Here is a 26,581-nt window from a genome sequence, read left to right as displayed (position 1 = left end):
CTTTCTTCTTGAATACATCTATAGTAGGTCTAATATCACAATAAAATAATTTAATTCCATTCAATTGGCCCTTAATAAATTGTTGTTTCTCACCTTGAAACATTAAATGTAACATTTTTGTAGTTTAACATAATTTTGTTTACAGTAGGTTGTAATAGAAAGTGGAATTTCGCTTTTCAATTTTACATATATATGTTAAGGTACATGAAATTAATAATAACTGAGTACAATGGGATACCTATGAGTATTACTTACCTTACTAGAGTAATAATTGGGTTTAAAAAATACATTTTTGTTGCTTTATTCTTGGTAGGTACACATTAAAAAAAGTGATTTTTCAAATACGTAAAAATGTCAGATTTTAGAACTAGCAATGGGATTAGAAAATCAATATAGATTCCTCCAATATCAGTAACAGTTTTAACTTCTACAAGTTACTTGTTATAATCGCAGTAACCTACCAGCAATTGCAGTACAGACTACCGTACCCGGGCACAATATTTTGATAGAAGTTTGTCATCATGTATTTAAGGTTAGTTTATTACAGAACACAACTACAAAAGGTTTGGATCGCTTTAAGCTTGTCACACACTGCGTCCAGTCCAGTAAATATGGATCAAGCATGCCGGATCAGGTAAATTCGGAAACCATTCAAAAACTATTAATTCAAATGGAAGTCCCCACACTGCATCCGGTCCGGAGCGTCAGGTGCGGTCCGGTACAATTATTTTGGATGAGAAGTGATAGGCTTCCGGCACCGGAGAGCTCGCGCATTGTGCAGACCAATCTCTCTTGTGTAGATATACTCTTTCTGAAGTTTGTATCCTTTCTTACGATTGATGATTCAAGAAGAGAATGAAGTTCCATAAATTTCTCTAAACTCATCCGGATATACTGAAAAAACTTTTTGTTGTCCTCAATCAAACGTGGGAACAAGGTATGAAATTCTTCCTCATTTATTCTACTTACGTTTATACTGTGCACCCACAACCTCTTCTGTCGCCGACGCTCTTCCTTTTCCGAAGCAAGAGCTGCTGCAACTACGAAGATCTCTTCTTCACTGTCACTGTCACTCCATTGCTTTAGGAAAATTTTGTTAAAACTAACTAATTTGTTGTTGGTTAAACACTTCTTCAACTCACATTACCGCTGTCCTCGCATAGACTGGTCGCCGGAACTAGAACGCCTGATGCAGTGTGTGGAAATTTGCCGGATCCGACAAAAAACACCAGATCAGAATTAACCGGACCGGACGCAGTGTGTGATGAGCCTTACCTTAAAAGCAGTTGAGATCCTTTCAAGTTAAATGAATAATGAATAATGAATTTTATTTCCTCAAAAACAAACAATCATCAAATCATAAAACAATTCGGAAATTAACTGACCACTTTGTCCAGTATTTGTGGCCAGTGTACACAAAACTTATCTTATCTATACATTAAATGAAGAGTTCAGTCTTATCAATCTGTTACTAAAATTATCACTCCTGCTGCTACCTGTAGCGTTACATATTGAAATTAAGTCTACTTCTAAAAATTAAAAAATATACATATTTGACTGCGTGAAATGTAAATAATGAACACAAAATATATTAAAAAAATACTACAATTTAACGATGTGAAAAACATAGATTTTATTCTAAAACATTACGAAGCAACGAAGTATCATTTATATTACATGACCATTCTTTCAACCTTTTACAAAAACTGTTAACATTATTACTTCTTTTTATATCAATTGGCAACATATTAAAAACAAAAGGCCCCAAAAATAAATACGAATGCTTGAACAGTTCTTTGTTGACTTTAGGGGTCCTGTAAAACAAATTATCTAAACTTCTGGTATTGTAATATAGGTTATCAGTTCCATTATTCCCACTTTTAAGATAAAACAATTTTAATACTTTAAATATAAAAAGATTCTGAATCGGCATTATTTTTTATTGAAAGTATAACAGAAATGAGCTTTCTCTCAACTGTTTATTAAAAATAATTCTTAAAAAATGATTTTTAGTTGTTCTTAAACGATTGATGAAACTTTTGAAAGTACCTCCCCAGCATATTAATCCATGCTAAATGTCACTGTAGACACTTTAAAATGCATCAACACTTTTGTTAATGACTATTGTTTGAAGCAATAGAGCATTTTTAATCCAAGATAAATATAAGTACTGTACCAGTATAACTTGGAAGTAACTTAGGGACATTTAATAAAACCAAGACAATTAGATCCATAATCACAAGAAATACCAAAACGCTAAACAAAAGTTTTATCAGAAGAGAATAAGATTATGTTGAGGTAATTTTATTAAAGTGTCTAACTGAAAAATTATTCATCATTTAGACGTTTTTCTTATGTTGATGCTCTTAAAAAGGTTGCAATTTTTAAAATGGCTATTTTAAATTCTCAGAGTATTTTTACACTGGGCTTTAAAATTTCAATTTCTTTGGTGTATAATTCATATTTTTCAAATTATCTAATAATCAGAAAGTATTGGTTTTAAAAATTATGAATTTTGGTTCTGTTCCAAAAAGAAATACACAATACAGAAAAGTCAGATTTATTTTGAGTTATTTCATTCAGATGTTTAAAACTAATAAATAATCTATTGTTATTTGAATTGCTCCAGTATTTTTTTTAGATACAATCTACATTACCTTTTCCCTACACGAATCATTCCCACTACGTGTGAAAAATCTTGTTTGGACTTAATATAAATGTATTATACAATGTATTCATTGAACAGTTACTAACTGCTATTAAGACCTCAACAGTTTACACAAAAGAGTTAGCTATTAAATCAGTTATTATTAAGCTATCAATTTAGTTAGAATTTTCAAATAGGTTCCTTAAAAAAAACCTGTTCGCCTGTTAAAACTACGAGTACATTGCTAACTTGATGTAATTTGCATAACTTATGTGTTATATTATTAGGTGATTGTAAATCTAGCACTTACCTGATACAGCCTAATGACATGACAATGCCTTAGTTTTGTCAAAATTTGAATTTCTCTAAATATTTTCTTTAAATTATCTTCATCTAACTTGGTTTTGTCTATTATCTTTATTGCCACCTAAAACAAAGGAAAAACATCAATGTAATTCTTAACAAGTACTGTACCGGTAATTAAGTTAATCTTTGAAAAGGATTACACAGGGGAGATTATATTAAAAAAGTATTAAAAGTTAATGTGTAAAAGTGTGACCTCATTCGCTGTTCTTCATCTCATTGTTGGTCAAAAATGAATCGGTGATGTTGGAATCTGTTCACTTTAGCTGTATGTTTGTATAAAAAGAGAATACTTTGTTTTAAAACTATGATGAATATGTAAAAATAGCCACTACACTAAAACAAGTAATACAAATGTATATACTATCTCTTATGATAGACACCAAGAAAACAAACACAAGACTTTGGATTGAATATATAAATGAGATGAATTTTACATTTTTATAGGGTTGTTCTACTATGAATGAATTAGAGTTATACAATTTACAAAGTACAGAATACCCATCGATCTCTATAACTACAACTGGATAACACTGCGTCACTGCAATGCTTAGAACTAGCTCGTATCTGTCCGACCCCTGTAACGATGAACCGTGCCGCAACAGTCATCCATTTCATAATATGGAGCTACCGTGTTTTCATTGATAAAAACTGACGTTTCTTTAATGATACTTGCCTGTTTCAAATGCGGGGTCCCCTATAAAAAAGTAATTTCTGGCCATATATGGCCATATCAAAATTCCATATATGGTTTTATAAATCCATATATGGGTTTTGATGAGCATATATGGAAGCATATATGGCCAGATGTGGTTGTATCCATATATGGTGGTGTCCATATATGGCCATATATGTAGTATATATATGGAATTATTGTTCATATATGGCCATACATGTTTTCGATATATGAAACAATTGTTCTTATATGGCCATACATGTTTTCTATATATGAAATAATTGTTCATATATGGCCATACATGTTTTCTATATATGAAATAATTGTTCATATATGGCCATACATGTTTTCTATATATGAAATTATTGCCCATATATGGCCATACATGTTTTCTACATATGAAATTATTGTTCATATATGGCCATACATGTTTTTTATATATGAAAATATTGCCCATATATGGCCATAAATATCCTCCATATATGGAATTATGGTCTATATGGTCATATATGACTCCCAGGTATGAAATTAAATTACTCATATATGGAATAATAATTTTCCATTTATGCTCATCTATAAATGAGTTTTTGACAATAACTGGAATTATTATAAGGGATTGTTGCCACTTTAGGATTATGTAACTCTCAAACTCCCAAACACTTCTTATAATATTAAAAATCTAAAGTTTATCAGTTTGTGTATTTTCTTGTTGCTCTCGCAAGCACAAACTACTTAACTGATTGAGTTGATATGTGGTACAGTAAGGGGGCAGATAATATAGGCAATTCTCCTTTAAAGTAATTATTAGTAAAGAAATAAAATATCCAGATTTGAACCCTGATGACAAAATCCTGTACATACATCTATTGTACAATTTTATTATAACGCAACAAAATCTTAAAACTGACGTATAATTTTAAAATTGTAAGTGTAGTAGGCCTAAACAAGGAGAATATTATATTAATAATTAATTAATTGTACCTTTGCTATCAAACAGCCTCAAATATCAATGTCACGTAGTTAGGCTATATTAATAATAACATTCTTCAAATGACATAAAATGTCTAAGAAAAATCTTGTTTTACGAGACCAAATACAGCTTCTCTTATTCGTAATGGGTTTTGATCATCCACATGATATGAAGCAATCGTGGTGTAGTGGCTAAGGGGGCAGACTCTCACGCCGGAATCCCGGGTTCAATTCCCAGTCAGATGCTTAAAAATCTTGTTTTGAAATTTTTGAATTTAAAATTTTTATTATAGTTTTAATTTATAGTTTATACCATTTAAGGTAAAAATATGTTTAATTGTTATTTTTTTATTTATTTATATATTTTTTATTAAAAAATTCCATATATGGAGGATTCCATATATGATCATCCATATATGATCATATCTGGGGGATTCCATATATGATCATATCTGGTTGTATTTGGTCCAAAACCAAATATAACCGGATAAAAAAAATTGTATATGGCCATATATAAACTTTTTCATAAGGGGTTCACCGTTGTACTCGTCACAAAAGTAAAGAGATTTTAGTATAATTTTACTTTAGTTGCATACGCTATGGAATATAGGAATCTAGAGCATGATATTCACAGTTTCATAGATACTAAATGAAACCCATCGAAATGAACAGTTAAGGCCAAGTCACACCGAGCTCGCTCCCGCGGCGGGAGCGAATTTTGACAAATCGCTCACCATGTTATCAAATGTGCCAAGTCACACCGCACTACCACACGCCCGCGGGCGCGTTTTGTTGTTGTTGGTAGTGTCCGCCACGTCCGCCTGCTGAGCGATTTTTTGAGACTACCGCGGCGGGAGTTTTGTCTAGCGCATGCGCAAAGGGGCATTTCGAATGCCCAAGCTATTTAAAGTTTAAAAGTAATACAGTTTAATAAAGTTTTCAATTAAATTTAACATGTTTCTTTTGTTTGATGATGTAGTCTATGTTGTTTTGTATTATCTTCGTAGTTATGTTTATCACCAGAAAAAAATCATTTTTGTTTACCATGCAAAAATAATGTTTACTGTGAAAATTCTATGTTTCCCATAAACATTTTTATATTGCCGACGTAAACCATTTTTTTATTGTTTCATCAACTTTTTCGATTTGCAACAATCAAAACTTTACAATCAATGTAAATTTGAACTTCCAATAGAAGGCTTAGCAAAAAATTACATTAGTTTTGAAATGGTCATATGTTTTTATTTAAAAAGTAAATAGTCTTTGTAGTGTAGCGAAAAATAACGTTCAAAAGCTGAAAGTGGATAATTTATCCACAACCATATTTAAAATGCTTCAAACACAAGGTCTAAATTAAATTTAAAAAATAGTTATTGACTTTTTAAAGTAGCCCTACACTAACAAAATTAATAAACATTCAATTGCTTCTTAAACACTTGACTTAAAACCTGCAAATTTACATGGCATACTAAACAGGTAAGATGAGTTTCTTATGTAAAACGAATTGTAATGAACTCATCTCAAAACTCCCGCCACGGACGCGAACTTTTGGTGTGACATGGCTCGAGGAAAAACATCCGCGCGCTGTACTCCCGCGGCGGGAGCGGCAGATGTCGGTGTGACATGGCCTTTACTTTCAAGGCTTACGCTAATTCATCTAACTACGATAAATAGGGTTAAATTATCAAAATGTTAACATTTAGCTTTGTTTAATGAGTAATACATGAGTTTCAAAAATAATAATGACTATTGGGAAAGTTACAAAATATGGTTTGATTATTAAATGAATCAAATATTTCCAGTACCTCATCGGAGTTATTATTACTATCTGGTTTCATCTCCTTTTGAAGAACATTTAGATAGTTTTCACATCGTGTGGATGGAACTTTTCGGTAAACACTTCGGCGATTTTGTCAGTGCAAGGCAGATAAAATCTATGTTTTTTTATTTGAGAAAAAAATATCTGTTTACAAGGCACGTTCTTACATCAAAGGGAGGTCAACCCTTAAGCTGTGAAATTTTGATTATTTCCTTCAAACGTCAGTCACCATACCTAATCTTCTACATATCTATCTTCATATCTAGGTTTTCTCTGCTACCTAATAAATTGACCTAGCTAGCAAAATTTTGAGAAATTTGACCGTGGGGTTGCTGTTAAAGCTGGTATTCCTTGACATCTGGATGTCACTAAGCCTTATCAATTACATCAAGTTGTCGACAATATATCTCTTCGGAATGTTGTAGGTGTAGTGGGATATACTTGTAGTGAACCTAGATTTTATTATTAAACTGTTAAACTGCATTGCCAAAAAGCAAATACTGTAAATTGGCTGTTGTGTGAATAGTGACGTTTACATGCATTATTGATAATCAACGAATCTTATAAAGGATGATGAGATCTAGTTTAAAGGAAACATGGCCTCCCTGTGACAATAGCTGCTTAAATGGTAATCAACCTTAGTGCCAATTTTTTTACAGTTGAAGTGCAGTGTAATTTTCAAAAATCTCACTTAAGAGCAAGTGGGCCACGGTTTGTAATAGGTCACTGCAAATCCTGCAAATCATCTGTCAAGATAACATTTTAGGCAAGGTTTCTGTGTTCGGATGTTATTAGACTTGATAAGAACACAATGAACTTCCTCTGCAGATGAAGAATCTATTGGTTAAAGAAATTTAAGCCGAATTGTGAATGTCACAATCCAAGCGCATTTAAATGGCTGTGGCCTGAACTTTTTGTAGTATCAAGTTAGAGAATATTTCTTTGAAACTATCTCGGTAATATAGTACTTTTTAAGGCTGCTGCTCGGTGCACTTTGAGGATATTTTGTTACAGATTAATAAAATGAATTTTGTTGCTGAGTAGGGTTGTCAAACATGTCAACCCTTTTAGCGAATTTCCCATAGGGAATAAGCTATTATCGTAGGTCTCATTGTAAGACCTAGACCTGGGATCGATTTACTTTTTCGTTTTGAAGTCCCCAGAAGCCAAAAACACCATCCGTTCAAACTCATGTATATATAAAATATATATATATATACATATGTGTCCGTTAGCGCGATAACTCAAGCAAAAATGATCCAATTTTGATGAAATTTGGTACAAACGTGTAAACCTATGTTTATTCTAACCAGTTCCCGAACCAGCATAATCGGACTATAGGAATGGGGGTTTATGAGGGATTTATGGGGTATTGATTTTTCCCATTTTTGACCCTAAAAACACAAAATTTTATAATTTCTCTACGAGCCTTTTTGTAGAGCTTAAAAAAATAAATAATTTTGTATATTGAATCGTTGTTGTATGCCCAATGGTAACGAAGATCATTTACAAAATTGTAAATTTAAAATTCCCATGTTATTCTTATGGATAATAAATAAACTGTTGTAGTTTGCTTGTTTATGGATATATTTTAACCAAATTCAGAAATGTTGTTTATTTAAATGTTTAAATGTTAATTATTTTTAATTAATAACGACAAAGATATATGTAAACCTCAGGATATAACTAGAATATTTAACACTTTCTTTACCGAAACAGCTTTGAACATTAATGTACCAAAGGCCACCGTGCAAGTTCATGAATCTGTTCGAGACTATTGTAGAGATGAAGGAATTTCGTTGTGTAATCTACAGCAGATTAGTAAGGGCGAAGTGAAAAAAATTATTCTTTCCCTAAAAAACAAAACTTCTGTGGGTTGGGATGAAGTACCGATCAAATTAATTAAAGCTGCTGTAAATTTAATTTCTGAACCCTTATCTATTATCATAAATCAGTGTTTAACAAATGGAATTTTTCCATACAAAGTTAAATACTCACAAATAACTCCAATTTTCAAAAAAGGCTCAAGGTCAGATATCAACAATTACCGTCCAATATCAGTTTTAAGCAATTTTTCTAAAGTCTTTGAAAGAGTTATAAATAACCAATTAGTTTGTTTCTTTGAACATAATAATCTGTTTTATCAAAATCAATTTGGTTTCAGGAAAAATTTTGGAACAAATACAACCTTGTACACTTTATTAATGAGGTATCGGAGGCTTTGGATGGGTCGAGGAATGCAGCTGGTGTCTTCTGTGATCTATCCAAGGCCTTTGATTGTGTCGATCATTCGCTTTTGCTTCAAAAACTACATGACTATGGAATTTCAGGAAGTTGTCTTTCTCTAATTAGATCATACCTTTCAGATCGGAAACAAAGAACTGTAATTTCTGATGGAGGAACCAGGCATTTCTCACATTGGAAATGTATAAAGCTTGGGGTGCCTCAAGGCTCCATTTTAGGTCCCCTTTTCTTTTTAATCTACATAAATGACCTCCCTAAAGCTATTAATAGAGATTTGATTCTGTTTGCTGACGATACTACTGCAACCATTAAAGAAACTAGTAGAGAAGAGCTTCTTACATCTCTCACAGAATTTATGAAAGAAATGGAAAATTGGTTTAAAATAAATGGCCTTAAGGGAAGACAGTACCTTTTCTGGTTCAATGCTTTTTAAATGGATATTTTCTACAAGTTTGAGTACATATAGCACGAAAACTACTAAACCTATCATACTGATTTTTTGCACACTTAATTATCACACCCATATCTTTATGTTAAACCAGGAGACTAGGAGACTAGGCACGAGCCTGGGATTGTTTTACACATTACTTCAGGCTAGACCTAGGGTTTGCCGCATTATCACTTAGATAAAATCCATTGGTGATTTGGCGGGATTTGAACCTGGCACCTCTTGGACCGAAGTCCCACGCTCTAACCACTAGACCAGCTCGCTCCCCCACTGGTTTTGTAATAGAACATTATATTGTAAAACATGACACAATGCAGAATAAAATCTATACTGTAATACAAGTAACGTTTGTGCACAATGATTTATAAAACGGCTCCTATGATTTTCTCCAAATTGTTAGAAATATCTTTGTTACAAGCTAAAAACAATAGGCCTATCCATGCTAGCCACTGTTCTGGGAAAATTTGTTTTTCGTTAACAAACTTAGTGAAATTTTAATATTTTTAACATTGGTTTTAAGGAAAGCTAGGTAGCCAAGACAGCTTTACGAAAATTTAAATAGAATGGTAACAATGTAACTATGCTTATAACAAATCATCTACATTACAGTGGCAAATTAATAAATGTACAAAAGAAAAGTGCATTCCAATAAATACCATTAGCATTGCTTATTTAATACACTTAAGGTGTTTTACTAAGAAATAGTATAGTTACGACTTTTCAACATCATAGAATATTTTACCGCAAAAGATTATTTAAACTATGCTAAACTAAAAGTATTGAAAACCCCAAGGACGTTCTGTAGTTTGCGAGGATACGCCGCCGGAATGGGCCCGTTGTTTGACGATCTCACGGATTATTAAATAGAAATAGGTAATATGAACCATAAACAAACAAATTACCCGAAAATAATCATGTTTGCATTATTATTTTAATGCAACTGTAAAAAAACGTCCAGAACACATGAAGAGATTATTAGTATTAGATTAAATCTAGTGACGTTATTCTTTTATGTTTTTGATTCATACAGTTTCAGTTATAATACCCGTTGACGATCCCATTGTTTCGACGTTCCACGATCAAATGACTAACATGTCGCAACCATCAATATATATATATATATAACCTAACTATATACATTGATTAGACTATAGGCCTATAGGTACATCGATGGTCGCAACCAGAGGGCGCATAATATTGGCAACTCGCAACTGCTTTTCAACAAATGATGTTAAATATTATCAAGAATTTGTTATTGAACTTTATTAAAGATTGTTCGTCTGTATGGAAATGATTGTTTACTAAATGACGAATGAAGAGGGAAAGTTTACTGAAGAGAAATTGGCTTTACAACTTAATTAAACGTGGCAAAATTGAAAATGAAGATGAATTACAACTTCCCCTGGTGGTCTGGGACACCTTGTAGTTGATAGCATTTTACGTCGTCAAATGTAAAGTATATTTTGCCGTTACCTAATTCATGTAGGCAGCGGCTGCTACGAATGTACGAAGCGAGTGTAGTGAATGGACTCACTGAGCTTGAGCTGGCTAATAGCTGTAGTAGTGTGGTGGCGTGTGGAGGGGGCAGAGTGCAGGCCGAGATATCGAACCGACGACCGAGTGACGCACACTGACGTCACGTACTGGCCATGACGTCACTGCCGCGCCGCGCCGCACCGACATCAACACTGACAATACGTACACAATACATTGGGATACCGGCAACAATTTAAACAATTACAAATACATCAACGAGGCAGATTAAACAAAAAACACAAGTGTTTTCAGTACAGTAGAACCTTGATAAAAAGACCCTCGATAACAAGTCACCCTTGATAACAAGTGTCATTTTCAAATCCCCCTGAATTTATTTTACCCCAAATATCATGTTATTGCAAACCTCAATAAGGAGTCAACCTTGATAACAAGTCTCATTTAATAATCCCCTTGAGTCTTGTTATCAAGGTTCTACTGTACAAGCTTGATATGGTTAAGTAATTCGTACTCGTACAGTAATCGAATAGACCAAATTGTCTTTACTTTATCCTGAACACGATTTTCTTTGTACAGTAATAAGTTTCAAGGAGTACCGTTTACGTTAATTGAGTATTTAGATGCAAGAAGCGACTGAACTGCACTCAGGCACACAATAAAATATCTAAAGATAAGAGGTATTTTTGGATATTAATACAAATAATACTTGTTTGTTTGAAATACCCTTGCCACAACATAACATGCAGACTGAGCGAATTTCCACCAGCATGATTACATCTTTACTAAAATGTTTGCTTGGACATATTCAGATTTATTCCCTATTTAAATATCATTAGGTTTACTGCTACAAGGAAAGTAATCAAGGACGTTTTAAGTTAAATGGTAATAACTTAGTGTGAAATAAAAAGTTGCCTAATTTGATCTAAATAAATACTAGCTCCTGTACCCGTTCTTCGCAACGGAGATGACACTGAAGAGAAAGATTTGGTCTGTTATATAAAATAGCTACACATCCCCCTTTGGTTTCAGAAACCAAATTCAATTGGACCACTTAGTTATAAAATATTAATGAACAAGCAAACTAAAACAATTGAATTTTCTCCATAAAAACTAAGGTACCAATTTTAAATTTGCAGTTATTGAAATGTTTTTTAACTATCTAGCGCACAACAACGCTTCAACATACTTAACTAATTAGTTGTTTTTAAGCTCTACAAAATGGTTTTAAAAGCAAATTGCAAAGTTAAATATTTTGAGGGTCAAAAATGGGAAAATTCAATTACTCCATAAAAACCTGGTCCCATAGTCCGATCATGCTTGTTCACAAACTCGTTCGGATAAACGTAAGTTAACATTTTTGTACCAAATTTAATCCAAATCGGGTACCCTATATAGGGAATAAGCTCTTCCACTAGGTATCATGGTATGATAAGCATATATTATAATAGACATTAAATATTTATTTAATTTAAATCTTAATATTATATCTATATATATGTAATAATCAACATAAAGATTTCTCATATTATTAATTAAATGGATTTGATTAAAAGCTATGAACTTAAATCGGACGGTGAAACCTATTAGGGTTTCTAAACTTTGTTACCAAATGAATAGTTAAAAATTTGAAAATAATTGGTAAAATTTCTTTAAAACAATTTCTGACAACGAAATGATAAAATCTCCTTTACTACACAACAAATGAACCAGAAGACGTGTTATCATCTGTGTGAAACAGGGATACTGTAGCTCCAAAATGTTGGATTTGTTATTCGCCGTCGTCGCATTGCTGTTTTAACAGCCAAAGCCCGAAGATTACGTTGCTAGAACATCGGACAAACTCAAGTAGCCTATTTAAGTATATAAGTATAAAACCGGTAGACTACGTTTCGCCCGTTCACGATTCCGCAGCGACTGTTCAAGATGGTCATGAGTGACGACTTCATTTTGTGGCTGATGTGAACGCTACGATTTTGCCGCGGCCACAGGTTGGCCGCGGGAGACGTCCACGAGTTCGCCACGATTACAGGAGATAAAGCGCTATATTTTATAAACCGTTTGTATAGTAATAATTTACATTTTTTAAATACTGTAATTCCCAATGCAACCAAAATTTGTGTTCCACCCCAAGTAAAAACGTCTGGCCCACAGATTCCTTATGTTAGGCGATCAAGAACAAAAAAGCTAAGCATCTCTGCAGCTACTAAATAAAACTCATTCTCATTACTTCAAAATATTGTTTATCAAATTAATAAAGCAATAAGGCAATTTACAGTTAATAGAAACAAACAGCAAACTTAAATAATTGAAAGCATATTTACAAACAATATTAAAAGAAAATAAGAAACCACTATTTGAACCAACTACGAATAAGCTACGAAGTATTCCTAATGTTAATCCTTCTAGGTGTTATTCTCAGTATCCTGCTGAAAATGATAATATATCCGTCGAAGAAAGAAAAAAAACATAAAATTATGAATTGTATATGATAATATTTAGATTTTTGTAAATGTTTACTAGCACATTATCATCTATAAAAAGTTTAACTGTTACCTTAAAAAAAGCTGGCTGGGTAGCCAACTGGTTTATACAGTAGTGGTCGCCTATCAATCAAAAGGTCGCCGGTTTGATCCTGAGGAAAGTTGGTAGCTTTTTGAATGTTCGAAACTGGACCCAACTGTTCCTGATCATTAGGTTTTAAATAAATGATCCGGAGAAGAGGACAAAGTCCAAAAACAGCCTCAGTCCAGTAGGGTTCAGCTATCTGGACTGAAACATCACGAAGAAGAAGACTAATGAAAGCTGAGAGCTGAAATCTGGACTAATGAGAGCTGATCTTAGTAACAAAGCTACACAGATCATCACACTCCATTCTACACTCATCATTCGCTCGTAATTGGGTAAAAATACGCGCACCTAGGTGGCGTCCCCTTTTCAATGATTGGTGATTGATAAACACTTTACAGCTTTAGGGGAAGGCGATGGGGTGGCATTACGTTTTTAAAGTAGATGCCAAACATACAGAAAAACTAAAATCATCATACACTGGTATAGAGATATGAAGTTTGACTTGTGAATTTTAGTTCGGGCAAAGAATGGGCAGAATAAATTGAAGCTAATTGAGTGTCAAGAGAGGAGTCCTAGAGGCCAGCTTGCCACTGCCCAGACTGAGTGATGGGTTAAATTATGATCAAACAAATCTTACACAAGCACTGATAGACTTAAAACTCCAAATGACCTATAATTTAATTGTGTTTATTCGTAGGCCTATAACAATTAAAAGTACGTTAAATATATTTACAACAATTATTATTTTGAATACATTTATCACTCAATTTCCAATATTATTTATGGTTTTAAAAAGAATCGTAGTTAATCATATAGATATATTTTATCTAACATATAAAATGAAATCAATGTTGTGTTGTGCTGGATGTTCGTTATTTTGTCTTCCAAGAGCGGAGAGTAAGATTATGAATCTTACTTATCTACTAAAATTACCTAGGCCTAGCTCTTCCTTGTGTGTTTAAAGCAGTTGCAAACTGCCACAACTTATAGTATAAGGGTAGCTTAGGCGTATAGCATCACCTTTATTAGGACAGATAGGGAGTGCAAAAACTTAACCAAGAAGGTAGCATAAAAAAATTCTAAAAAAAATTAGCTTCATTTCAAATCTAGCTTCTAAAAAATTTGTTTCAAAATTTTTACAAATTTATAAAACCCAGAATTATTAAAACATGAGCCCTAAGCTTTATCATATTGCACAGCACTGTACAGTACTTTACACCTCTTTAAAAATTAATTCATACTCTTTGTGCAACACATTTTTTTAGGCCATTTATGTTTTTAATTTTTTATTATCAAATACGTAAACAAAAAGGGGAAAATAAGTAGCTGAACCAAAAATCAACATCAGAAAACTGAAGGAACCTAAGGTTAAACAAGAATTCACAATTAAACTTACAAACAGATTTAACGTTCTGCAGGAACAGGAATCAGACATAACAGTACAAGAAAGATGGGAGCATATCAAAAAGTCAGTAAACAAAGTCACCGAAGAGGTTTTGGGATACCAAAGAAACAAACGGAACAACAAACCTTGGTTCAACGAGGATTGTCATAGACTAATTGAAAATAGGTTAAAAGAAAAAAAAAACAATGCTCACAAATGAGAATGAGATCACCAAACAGCAGTATAAAGAAACCAACAGAGAAGAATAATAAATGTTTAAAAATATAATTTTTTTCATTTAGTTAACAAAAAAACATCTAATTAAAATTTTAACTTAAACATGAAGTGTTATAATCAGTTCAAATTTGTAACAAATAGCTACCGGTACCAAAATATTTACAAAACATTTATACATTGTAATGATCCTTCTGTTTCCATAAAAATATACCAATAAACCTACTGCTGTATTCTCATAATCTAATCATAAAACATGAAAGTAGTAAATTTGTCATATTATGGTACTGTATTTGGTACCAATTCACAGGGAGAATGGGTAATGCGATTCTCATCAAAATTGCAATTCAGGTGTGAAAAAATAGATAATGATCACTAGTTATTGAAAATTAATTTTTTTAATTTTAAATTTATTTTTATAAACTTTAAAAATTAAAAATTTTTTATAATTTTTAAAATAGCTGTTTGTCTTTGGGTAAAATTCATCTATAGTTGGAATTTTTTAAATGCGATATGTTAACTCGTTTGGGCTGCGATTTCGTACCTTTGATGTTCTACGCTGGCGGCACACTACTCGTTGATAGTGTGTACTATATCGAAGTATATAACACAACTGGAACACCGGGTAGATAGGAGATTTGGTATAAAAAGCGCGCCGTTTCGGTAACCTTCCTCCACCACTATGGGGGACCCAACGCAGATATGTCAGTTCCTCAAGCCGTGCACGCGGTTGTTAATACGCTCCTGGCCGTGCATATAAAAGGTTGACTGCAATTAAAGTTATATATTCGGAATCTGCATTAAACGCAGAATCTGACAGTATAAATATAATCTTATTTAAATCGTATTCGAATTTTAAAAACTAAAAATGTTAAACAAATATCACACCTTGACATGAAAAAGTTACTAAGCGAGGATTTTTTTAATTTTTTGGTCAGAAACAAACTTCAAGTGAGAAAATTGTAGCTAATGAGATGATCTTCAGCATATAACCAAGCAATTTCAAATAAAATTTTCTAGTCGTGTGTAATGGAGTAATTAGTAACGCAAAGAGGTTATTTATAAATTGCGCCGCAGGCCGTTCTCACTGGTTCCGCTGATCTTTACGGTTACGGTACTCCTAGAAGCGTTTTGAGTACAACCAAAAGTTATATTAAATTCATTTTTATTACAGGTAACACATAACTAAATACTGAATTATCACCTTCTAGGTAACTATTTACATACAATGTTACCGTAAATTAAAATATATGTAACAAGGGATCGTGTATTATCTGCTTTGTTTGGTAATTAATGAGAAATTTCAAATATTAAGGCTCAGATCAAATAATTGACCTAGGAAGTATTTTTCAATCACACAAATTGAATAATAAATTTACAAATCGAATTGTTAGTCGTGTTCCTTTAACAATATGAGTATTTGTATAATGTTGTAAACACACGATTAGTAAAACGTGTTTTGAGTGTCATTGTTATTCTGTATATGTTTTAAAATTCATATCATCACACATAAGAGAAAAGGGTTTGATTAATAATACTAAACAGTACTTTTAAGAATATGTTTTACTGCCCACAATCGTGCTTAAATATAGTACAAAGGTTGCATTACATGTTGTGAAACAAAACCAATTTCTTCAATCTCTGCCTTACACCTAAAGGCCCGTTTTGCCAGAAGCGTCTGGTGCGTCCGACGCTCAGCGATGATCGCTAGAGCGATAATCGCTCAGCGTCTATCGCTCGGGCCTATTTTGCCAGAAGCGTCTGTTCCTTGCGATTATTTGATCAATAAGTGGTTTACATTGGTGGCAAAAGGAGTGTTTCTGAAAATGACCTGTAAAAAGCAAATAGTAAAGCATTGGTTAGGTGAGGAATTAGAAGATGATGAGATATTAGAAATGTTGTGCAAACCTAGGGAAGAAGTGTGTACTATGTTTTTAAAGAGGCCTGAAGAGGGATATTTTAAATTGTCAATTGAAAATCAAATAACAATTGACTTAACAGTCGTGTGCTGAAATGGCTTCAATCGGTTTTTCATCTTCTTCACTATTGAATCCCCACTTTGTTTGTGACATGTCACCAAACTTGAAAATGCAACTTATTTAAGGAAACAAAAGTTAAGACAACAACTAAACACGTGCTTATTCCAGTAATAATCGCTAGCGACTGCGTCTCCGTCTGCTCCAGGAGCAGTGGTCCGCGTCAGACGCTTGCGTCTCAGTTACAGACGCTGGCGGCTGTAGCGATAGACGCTTCTGGCAAAATAGACTAACCTAAAACCATGCAAAGCAGTGGGCAGCGATTGACGCGGAGCGATGGACGCTGAGCGTCAGACGCAAGAGACGCTTCTGGCAAAACGGGCCTTAACTTTGTTACATTCATTTATAATGTCCCTAGCATTGGAGAAATAAACGGTTTTGTAAAACAGGGTCCCTGACAGTTTCATTCATGGGCGGCAGCCCGGTACCGGTAGACCCTATTGATATTTATCTTCTGAAAATAAATGAAATATATGATCACATCAATAGAATAGTTGTATTCTTTAACTTATATCAACTATTAAAAAAGGTTAAAATTTATTTAGCTTTACAATGATCGAGTAGCACAACATAAAGAGTTGCTGGACTGAGGAGGTTGGTGCGACATAAAATCAACCTCGTCGCGCTATTAATCACTATACTACAAATAAACTACAAACTTAATTGTAAATTGCTCGATCACATGTTAAAAATCATCTCTTCAACTACAACTTTGTCACTTACAGTTTTCTTTTGACCCAAAAATAAAATACTTCCTCGCATACTGACTTTTTCATGTCGCAATGTAAAATTTTTTAACTCTTTTTAACTATGGAAATTATATTTTAAATCAAAAGTAAAATTTATTTATACCATTAGATTCTGCATTTAATGCAGATTACGAATATATAAACATTATTAGCGAATTTCCCTATAGGGAAGTAGCTATTACCGTAGGTGGCACGGTAAGACCTAGACCCGGGACCGATTTACTTTTTCATTTTGATGTTCCCAGAGGCCAAAAACACCATTCGTTCAAATTTTTGTATATGTATATATATATATATATATAGACTTATATATATACGTCCGTGAACGCGATAACTTGAGTAATTTTTGTCCGATTTTGATGAAATTTGGTTTAAAGGTGTAAAGCGGGATAAACTCGAATGAATTGCGAACCAGCATGATCGGACCATGGGAACGGGGCTTTACGGGGTTTTATGGGGTAAAAATTGGTTTTTCTCACTTTTGACCCTCAAAACAAAAAATTTCCCAATTTCTCTTTAGACCTTTTTAAAGAGCTTAAAAAAACAATTAATTTAGTATATAAAAGTATTTTTGTTCGGTTAATAGTAACGGAGAAAATTTAAAAAATTGTAAATTTAAAATTCCCATGTTATTCTTATGGAGAATATTGTCAAATGTTGTAGTTTGCTTGTTTATGGATATATTTTGTATTTTGATCAAATTTATTTATTTTGTACTAAGCTATCAATATTTTACAAAAAAACCCACTTTATTAGTTTCCTTGTAGCAGCAAACCTAGGTACTGGTTAAACCTAATGTTATTAAAATATATTTAATTGAAAATCAATTAAGACAAATGGAAATTCGCTTAGTCGGCAGGTTTGCTGCGGCGGGGGTATTGTACTTTATCTTTGTTATTGAATGCTTGGAGCGAGTTAACAACTTCGCTCACTATTCGATGAATTGGCTAAAATCCGCTGGGTCCCCCATGGTGGTGCGGGAAGGCTGCCACAACGGCGCGATTTCGTGAACACGGACCTAGCATTCCAGTTGTGTTATATACTTCGATGGTGTACACTCACGCCGGGGTTATAAAATACATTAACATTATGTAATTATAATCATCATGTAACATTAACAGAAAATATTTATCGTTGTATTCTATAGCCTCGTCGTGAGTGTACACACTGTCAACGAGTAGTGCACTGCCAGCGCAAGGCAAGGCATCAAAGGTACGTTCTTCACAGCCCAAATGAGTTAACATATCAATTTTTTTTAAATTCCAACATATAGCGGAATTTTCAAAAACAAACAGCTATTTCTGAAATTATTAAATAATGTTTAAATATTTTTTTAATTTATACAAATTTAAAAAAATGTTATTAAAAAGTTTTTAATTTTTAAAAGCTACTGTAGTGATAATAATCTTATTTTTTCATGCCTGAATGCCAATTTTGGTGAGAATCACATTACCCATCCCATTGTGAATTGGTACCAAAATATGACAAATTTCCTACTTTAAAGCTCCATATCTCCCTTAATATTCAACATAAAAAATATTTCTTTTGTATCTATAATTTTTAGGATAATCGAACAATAACAAAGAATCAGAGTATCAAATTTTCGACCAAACTCTCTTAAGAATCTTAGGAGCAGAACTTGTACCTCTTAACCTCTGCTCTTTTGAACAGTCAATTTAAAGTATTTACAGCTAACTTCAATTAATATATTTGTTTACTAAAAGAGTACCCGTCCTTCGTACAGGGTTGGCATATAAGTATAAAATGCTTATTGCAGTTATACTCGAGCTTTGCGTTTGCAATGGGGGAGGACACAGTTTGATAAAGTTTGCTTCTGTAAATTAACGGTATACTATAGGCCTAGTATTACACATCTACCATAGCCATAATGTTCTACCACTTCACCTAAACGATAGAAAAAAATAAATTATTAAAAATTCACAAAATATCACAAATCTTATACCTAAACGATAGAGAAAAATAAATTATTAAAAATTCACAAAATATCACAAATCTTATATATTAAAAAAATTTGGTTTTTCTTTCCGAGTTCGTTTGGCTCTTCTACCTGACCGATTTTCATGATTGAGGTCAAAAATTTAAGGTATGCACACACAGATTTGCCATCAAGTATCGGCATATATTCATCTATAATCCCACTAGGCTTATACATAAACGACATTTGCTCCCCATGTATTGCTTATGGGAGTTAAATGTGGTTTCTCTTTTCCGAGTTCGTTTGGCTCTTCTATCCAGCCGATTTTCATGATTGAGCTCTCAAATTGAAGGTATGCATGCACAGATTTACCATCAAGCATCGGCATATATTTACCTACGAGAAATACTCGACCAAAAAACATAATTTGATTCTTTTTAGAACTCTTACTTCAATCTAAGATGTATTTCACCAGTTATATAATAATATAATCATATATATTTTGGTCTAAGATCCTTCAGTGTAATATCGGCTTTCATTTAAGCTATTAGTTTTTCAAATCGGACTAGTTTCAATTAAACATGGTGACAAAACAAACATAAAAGTTATTTTTCATAAGGTATTTCTATGTATAAAAATACCACAACCAGTATTGCTCCAGTATTGTTCAGGTTTTTTTTTATGTTTTGGGCTCAAAATAATCAGTAAATTATAAGCTTTAATTTGAGATATTGATCGTTTGAATCAGTTAAGCTCAAGATACTGTATTACTCAATCAAAAATTATGAATTTGATTATTTCTCCGATATTATATTTATTTTAACGCTGCGGAGCAGCATGGGTCCTCTAAATTATTCTTAAAATTAAAACATAAACATAACTGTAAACAATCCTACTTTGACAGTTCTCATTGCGTTTTACAGTTTTTTGTTGCTGCTTGGTTCAAATTAGCTGTTCTCATGCAAATGACACAAAAAAATTATAGTGCTGCACCCTGTTGGTAAATCTTATAAATTTTTAATGTTTTTGTGCATATATCATAGAACTAACTTTTTTAGTTGAAACAGCTGACAGACTTCTTTAATTCCCTTTAAATATGATTACTCATTAGGTTAACATGGGAAACTACAGAGCCACTGGGGCAGAGCCCGTAAGGATTTTGGAGATAAGAATATGCCTATATGTTAATCGGGAATGTTAGCTATCATAATGCCAAAATTCAGCCCAATCTGTCCAGTAGTTAATGTGTGATTGAACTTCAAACAAACAAACACTCAAACTTTCACATTTTATAATGTAAGTAAAAGAAATCCCAGAGTTACGAAAACCATCCACTCAAATTTTGTTTTCCCAAGGAAAGTCAACTTTGCTTAAGAAATTGATAAACTTCTCAAGCTATTTCAAGATTATATGTATCGTTGCTTATATCTTGAGATTTACAAATAACACAAGAAAACCTGCAGAAGAAAGAGAAAATGAGTCTTTAAACAGCAGTGAAATTGAGAAGTCTACAAAAACAATTGTCAAACTTATCCAGGAAGAATGTTTTCAGGATGAAATAAAGCAACTGAAAAAACATGGACATGTCAAAAACAAGAGTAAACTGAAAAATCTATTTCCACTTTTGGACGAGGAGGGTCTTTTGCGAGTTGAAGGCAGATTGGCAAATGCAAATATACCGTTTGACATGAAACATCAATTGTTATTGCCAGGAAAGCATCATTTTTCAAAACTTCTGATTAGAAATGAACACATCAGACATCTACATGCTGGCACTCAATCGGTTCAGAATGTAATACTACAAAAATATTGGATTATTAACACCAAGTCAGTTATTCGGAGTTGTACAACATGTATCAGGCACAAATCGTCAACAGCTTCCAATATAATGGGTAATTTACCAATCTCCAGAGTTAATGTTGGAAGAGCCTTTAGTAAAACAGGAATCGACTTTGCCGGTCCTATTACTACATTGAGTTAGTTTCCGATTTAACTTCAGATGCCTTTTTGAGCGCTTTCAAACGATTTGTTGGTCGAAGAGGATTTTCTAACGACGTGTATTCTGACAACACAACCAATTTTAAAGGTGCCTATAACCAACTACACCATGAAATTGTCAAGTCAGATTCAATTTCGAGATTTTCTCAAGAACGAAGTATCAACTGGCACTTCATTCCTCCATCATCTCCACACTTTGGTGGATTGTGGGAGTCAGCAATTAAATCTATGAAGATTCACCTAACTCGAGTAATGGGCGATCAAGTGTTAAACTTCGAAGAACTTTCCACTTTACTGGTTGAAATCGAAGCTTGCCTTAATTCAAGACCACTATCCCCTATGTCTAATGACCCAAGATACTTAAATACACCTGGGCATTTTCTTATTTTTGCTCCTTTAACTTCAGTTCCTAACCAAGATTTAACTGGTGATAAAATTAATCACGTAAAAAGATGGATACTTGTACCACAAATGAATCAACATTTCTGGAAGAGGTGGTCCCTAGAATATTTAAATAATTTACAACAAAGAAGCAAGTGGATGGAGGTAACAAAGAATTTAAAGGTCGGAGATCTAGTCATCGTCAAGGAAGAAAATATTCCTCCATGTAAGTGGAACACTGGAGTGCCAGAGTAGAACAAGTACATCCAGGAACTGATGGAATAGTACGTGTGGTCACCTTAAAAACGACAAGTGGAATAATCAAACGATCAATCTCAAAACTGATTGTGATTCCGACGGACTGATCTTGAGATACAGGGTATCTCAAGGGGCGGAGAATGGTTAGACTTTACCATCAATCCTGTATTTGAATCATATGTTTCTAATTATTAAAATGTTTTAGTTTTTACTTTAAAATGTAAATACAAATGAGTTGAGTGAGTAAATCAATGTGAAAACCAAGTCCACTTTTTTCTTAGTTAATATCTATAATTTTCTTTAGTAGGCTCTCCTGTTATCAAGACAGACACATCCTTCTGACAGCTTATTACAGTCTTGTTTCTTACATATTGTATGCCCGTTTGGGGTAACGACAAACTGCAAACTAAGAAAATATTCAAACTGCAAAAAAGAACCATCAGATTAATCTTCAACCTATAATATGGAGTCTTGTAGATCTGTTTTTTGTAGAAATAATATGCTGACCTTCCCATCAATTTTCATTTTTGAATCTTTGACCTTCTTAAAAAAAATGCAACAATGTTTCATATTAGAGGGTCATCTCACCACAGCTACAATCTCAGGTGGAGCTTTGACCTACATATTCCACTATCTCGTACCACCTTCCATAAAAACCAATCATTCTCCATGTGCATCCGTCTTTTTAATTCTCTTCCTAATACAATCAAGGGCGAACATGATTTAAAAAAATTTAAGCATGGTCTGAGGGAATATTTAGTTGATAGATATATTTACTCAATTCTAATTACGTTATTCTATTTAATTTTACCTAAGAACAATCAGTGAAATACCAGCTTCCATTTGAATTGTTGGCTATTAAGATCGGAAGTACCTAAAGCACACTGCTAAATCACGAACAACCCCACTTTTTCAAAAAATTGAGTTATTTATCATCGATTTATAGTCAAACGGTCTTGCTTGCAACCTCAACAGCAACTGTCAGACTTGGGTTTCACCTAGTAAATCTAAAAAAAAAATCAAACTTTCATAATTATTTGCAAATCTACACAAATTAGGCTTTCCAACGACCCACCAGTAGAAGTCTAGATTTAGTTGTACAAAGTTTAACAAAAATATATCCAATTCAGTATTTTCTCACCACTAAAAATTTGGAGATCACTTAGATTATTGCTAATAACTTTTAAATGGAGGGGGAATCGACCAAAGTGGATATAATTTTCTAAAAGAGAATGAAATTTACTACAAATAACTACTATGCATTTCTTGAAAATGCTTAATAAAAGCAGCCAAAAGCTGCTGGCTACAAACAGAAGCTTGAAAAAAGCAGTTTTTAATGTATTTTTGTTATTTTTACTTTTTTACCACAAAGATTTAATAAAATCACACTTTCATAATTATTTGCAAATCTACATGAGTTGGGCTTTCTAATGACTCATTAATTAACAAAATCGGTCCAGTAGAAGTCTAGATTTTGTTGTACAAAGTTTAACAAAAATATCCTTAACTCATTTTGTTTACATTATACTATAAATTCGGAGGTTGCTTAGATTTTTTGCAAATAACTTTTAAATTGTGAGGAAATCGACTAAAGTGGAAGGAGATATTCTGAAAGAGAATAAAATTTCCTACAAATTGATACCATACACTTCTTGGAAACACTCAAAAAAGGCAGCCAAAAGTCTCACCCAAATAAAAAGTGTGAAAACGCCGTTTTCAATGTATTTCTTATGGAAAACATTTTTTTTCGCCATAAACCATAATGAAAACCAACTTTCATAATTATTTGCAAATCTACACGATTTAAGCTTTCCAACGACCCATTAATTAATAAAATTGGTCCAGTAGAACTCTAGATTTAGTTGTACAAAGATTTTAAAAACTGAATTATATATAGAATAGATTATGGCAATAAAACATTCTGATTCTGATTCTGGTTATTTCATCAAATGTAATAATAAACATTGGGAGAAAATTTGACAAAAATCGAACAAAATTAGGTTTTTGATGGTTCGTTATTTTGTTTTCAAAGAAGTGAGGCCATGTTTTTATAGCCAAAGACACTCTCACCAATCCAATAAATACAGAAAAATGATTAGAACCTTGATCGGTACTCTAGTTTTCTAGGAGTAGGCCGCGTAAAATGGCCTTTTTGCGTTACAGACGTAATCACAGAATGGACAGACAAACAGTCATACAGACAGAAATTGAGATAAGACTCGTTTTGGCTTTCTTAGGCTATGAAAATCACAGTTATACAGACTGTCGGGTTATCGAGTGCCGAGTTTGTGGGACTCTACTGTATAAGATTTTTCAAAGTCAGCCCAGGGTCTGCTCAAACTCTGGCAGAGAATCGCCAAAGAGGTTCAAGCGATTCCTCAAGAAATGCTTGAAAGCGTATTCAACAGGATTTTCAAGCGACTCGAAGAATGTCAACATTTTCAAGGACGTCAATTGAAGGATGTTGTTTTCATATTAAAATAAATAAATAGCTCTTGGCCCGTCCCACGTACGGTAATAAAGTAACTGACAGATGGATTCCAAGATGAATTAAAACATGTTAACATTGTTATCTTCCTACTCTATCCTAAAAAATCTAGCAGTAAAATAATTCGCCTAGGCTAATTTGCCTAAAGTATCCTGGTCATCCTTGATGTCCTTGTTTGGTAACATCAATAATTTCAGGCCTCATCCAAACAAATTTCAAGCAGTCAAACATGTATTGTAAAAAAAAAACTGAAAGATGAATCAAAACATTCTTATTACTTTCTCCCCCTATACCATAGTATATGGAGAAAGTATTGTTTTCGTCAAAATTTTCGAGTTTGAGTTTTGAGTGGATATATTCGTTTTGGGTCCCCCTGGACCCAAAAAAGTGGTTTTCGAAGTGATGTCTGTGTGTGTGTGTGTGTGTGTGTGTGTGTGTGTGTGTGTGTGTCTGTGTGTCTGGATGTGTACAGAGCTAGAGACTACACCTGTGGTCCGATTTCGATGAAATTTGGTATGTAGGTTCTAATCTATAGTATCTCCAGGCGTTTTTTTCATTTTTTTGGAATTTTGATTTTTAATGGGGATTTTCCCATAAAAACCCATAAAAAACCGGAAAAATCAGATTTTCTCAAAAATGGCCCGAACGATTTTGATAAAAATTTAGTATGTTGTAGCCCTTTAAGTTCTGAATAAAATGGTACAAATCCCATATCTGTAAAAATTACGGTTCAAAAGTTATGGTCAAATATGTTATTTTCCCATTAAAACCCCATAAAATAACGAAAAATATGATTTTAGAAAAAATACGTTTTGATTTAACATAGTATGTTAATATAGTCCTAACAATTTTGATAGTTTTTTTAATTTTTTAGAAATTTTTATTTTTAATAGGGATTTTCCCATAAAACCCCATAAAAAACAGAAAAATAGGATTTTCCCAAAAATGGCCGAAACGATTTTGATAAAAATTTAGTATGTTATAGTCCTTTATATTCTGAACAAAATGGTACAAATCCCATTTCTGTAAAAATTACGGTTCAAAAGTTTTTGTAAATTATGTCATTTTCCCATAAAACCCCCATTAAATAACAGAAAAATCGGATTTTCCCAAAAATGGCCCGAACGATTTTGATAAAAATTTAACATGTTATATTCCTTTAAGTTCTGAACAAAATTGTACAAATCCCATTTCCGTATATTTACTCTCACCGCTTACACATGATAAAGGTTGTTGACAAACTTATGGGAGAAAGTATGTGTCAGAATGCTGATACCGTTTATTTTTCTAATCTATCAAAAAAAAATCAAGCAGTAAAATAATTTGCATAGGCTTTTCTTTGGAGACTCGTGAGAAGAGCCTCGATTTGTACATGTACAATTAATATTAATGTCTAAATATTAATGCTTTTAAATATACCTTAAATTTCACTTTTTCGTGTGAATAAATGGCAGTAAAATTTTTCTTATGAAGTGTATTATTGAATTAGGTACCACTTCTGTGAAATAGCTTCAAATATATTCTCTGAAAATTTCATGGTTTAAAAGTCGAGATTACTAGTTTACTTATTACAGTAGAGTCCCGCAAACTCAGCACTCGATAACCCGGCAGTCTGGATAACTCGGCCATCACCTGGATCAGAAAAAGAATAATATTTTGAGTCCGAGTTAAACATGGACTCAAGCCAGCTCAAGTAAAATCATTCACAACACAGGATTTTTTGTACTATATCTGATGACCTTATACTGACTTGTAATATAAAAAAAGGGAGGTTAAAAAGCTTAAAAATTGTATTGTCCTTATTTTTAACCCTAGTTCCCGATAACCTGTCATTTCACAAACTTGGCACCCTTCCAGTCCACATTACGCCGAGTTTGCGGGACTCTATT

The 26,581-nt window shown here is 33.0% G+C and overlaps 1 protein-coding gene across 3 annotated transcripts in view; it reads right to left on the bottom strand.

The window, feature by feature from the left end:
- The window catches only part of LOC128984853 (serine/threonine-protein kinase SIK3-like), a 280,801-nt gene that overhangs the window by 244,331 nt on the left and 9,889 nt on the right, over nt 1-26,581 (bottom strand). For 2 of the 3 annotated variants that reach the window (XM_054404224.1, XM_054404232.1), the window contains exon 2: nt 2,958-3,074. In XM_054404224.1, the coding sequence (XP_054260199.1) occupies nt 2,958-3,074 (117 nt within the window). Of the gene's footprint in view, nt 1-2,957; nt 3,075-26,581 lie in introns of those variants that run through there. The other variant, XM_054404239.1, reaches the window with a different exon arrangement.

Source organism: Macrosteles quadrilineatus, unplaced genomic scaffold (genome assembly GCF_028750875.1).
Source record: "Macrosteles quadrilineatus isolate MER2022 unplaced genomic scaffold, UCM_ALF_1.0 Scaffold_1__1_contigs__length_201487025, whole genome shotgun sequence".
NCBI classification, from domain to species: Eukaryota; Metazoa; Arthropoda; class Insecta; order Hemiptera; family Cicadellidae; genus Macrosteles; species Macrosteles quadrilineatus.
This window is presented reverse-complemented; position numbering and strand designations above follow the sequence as displayed.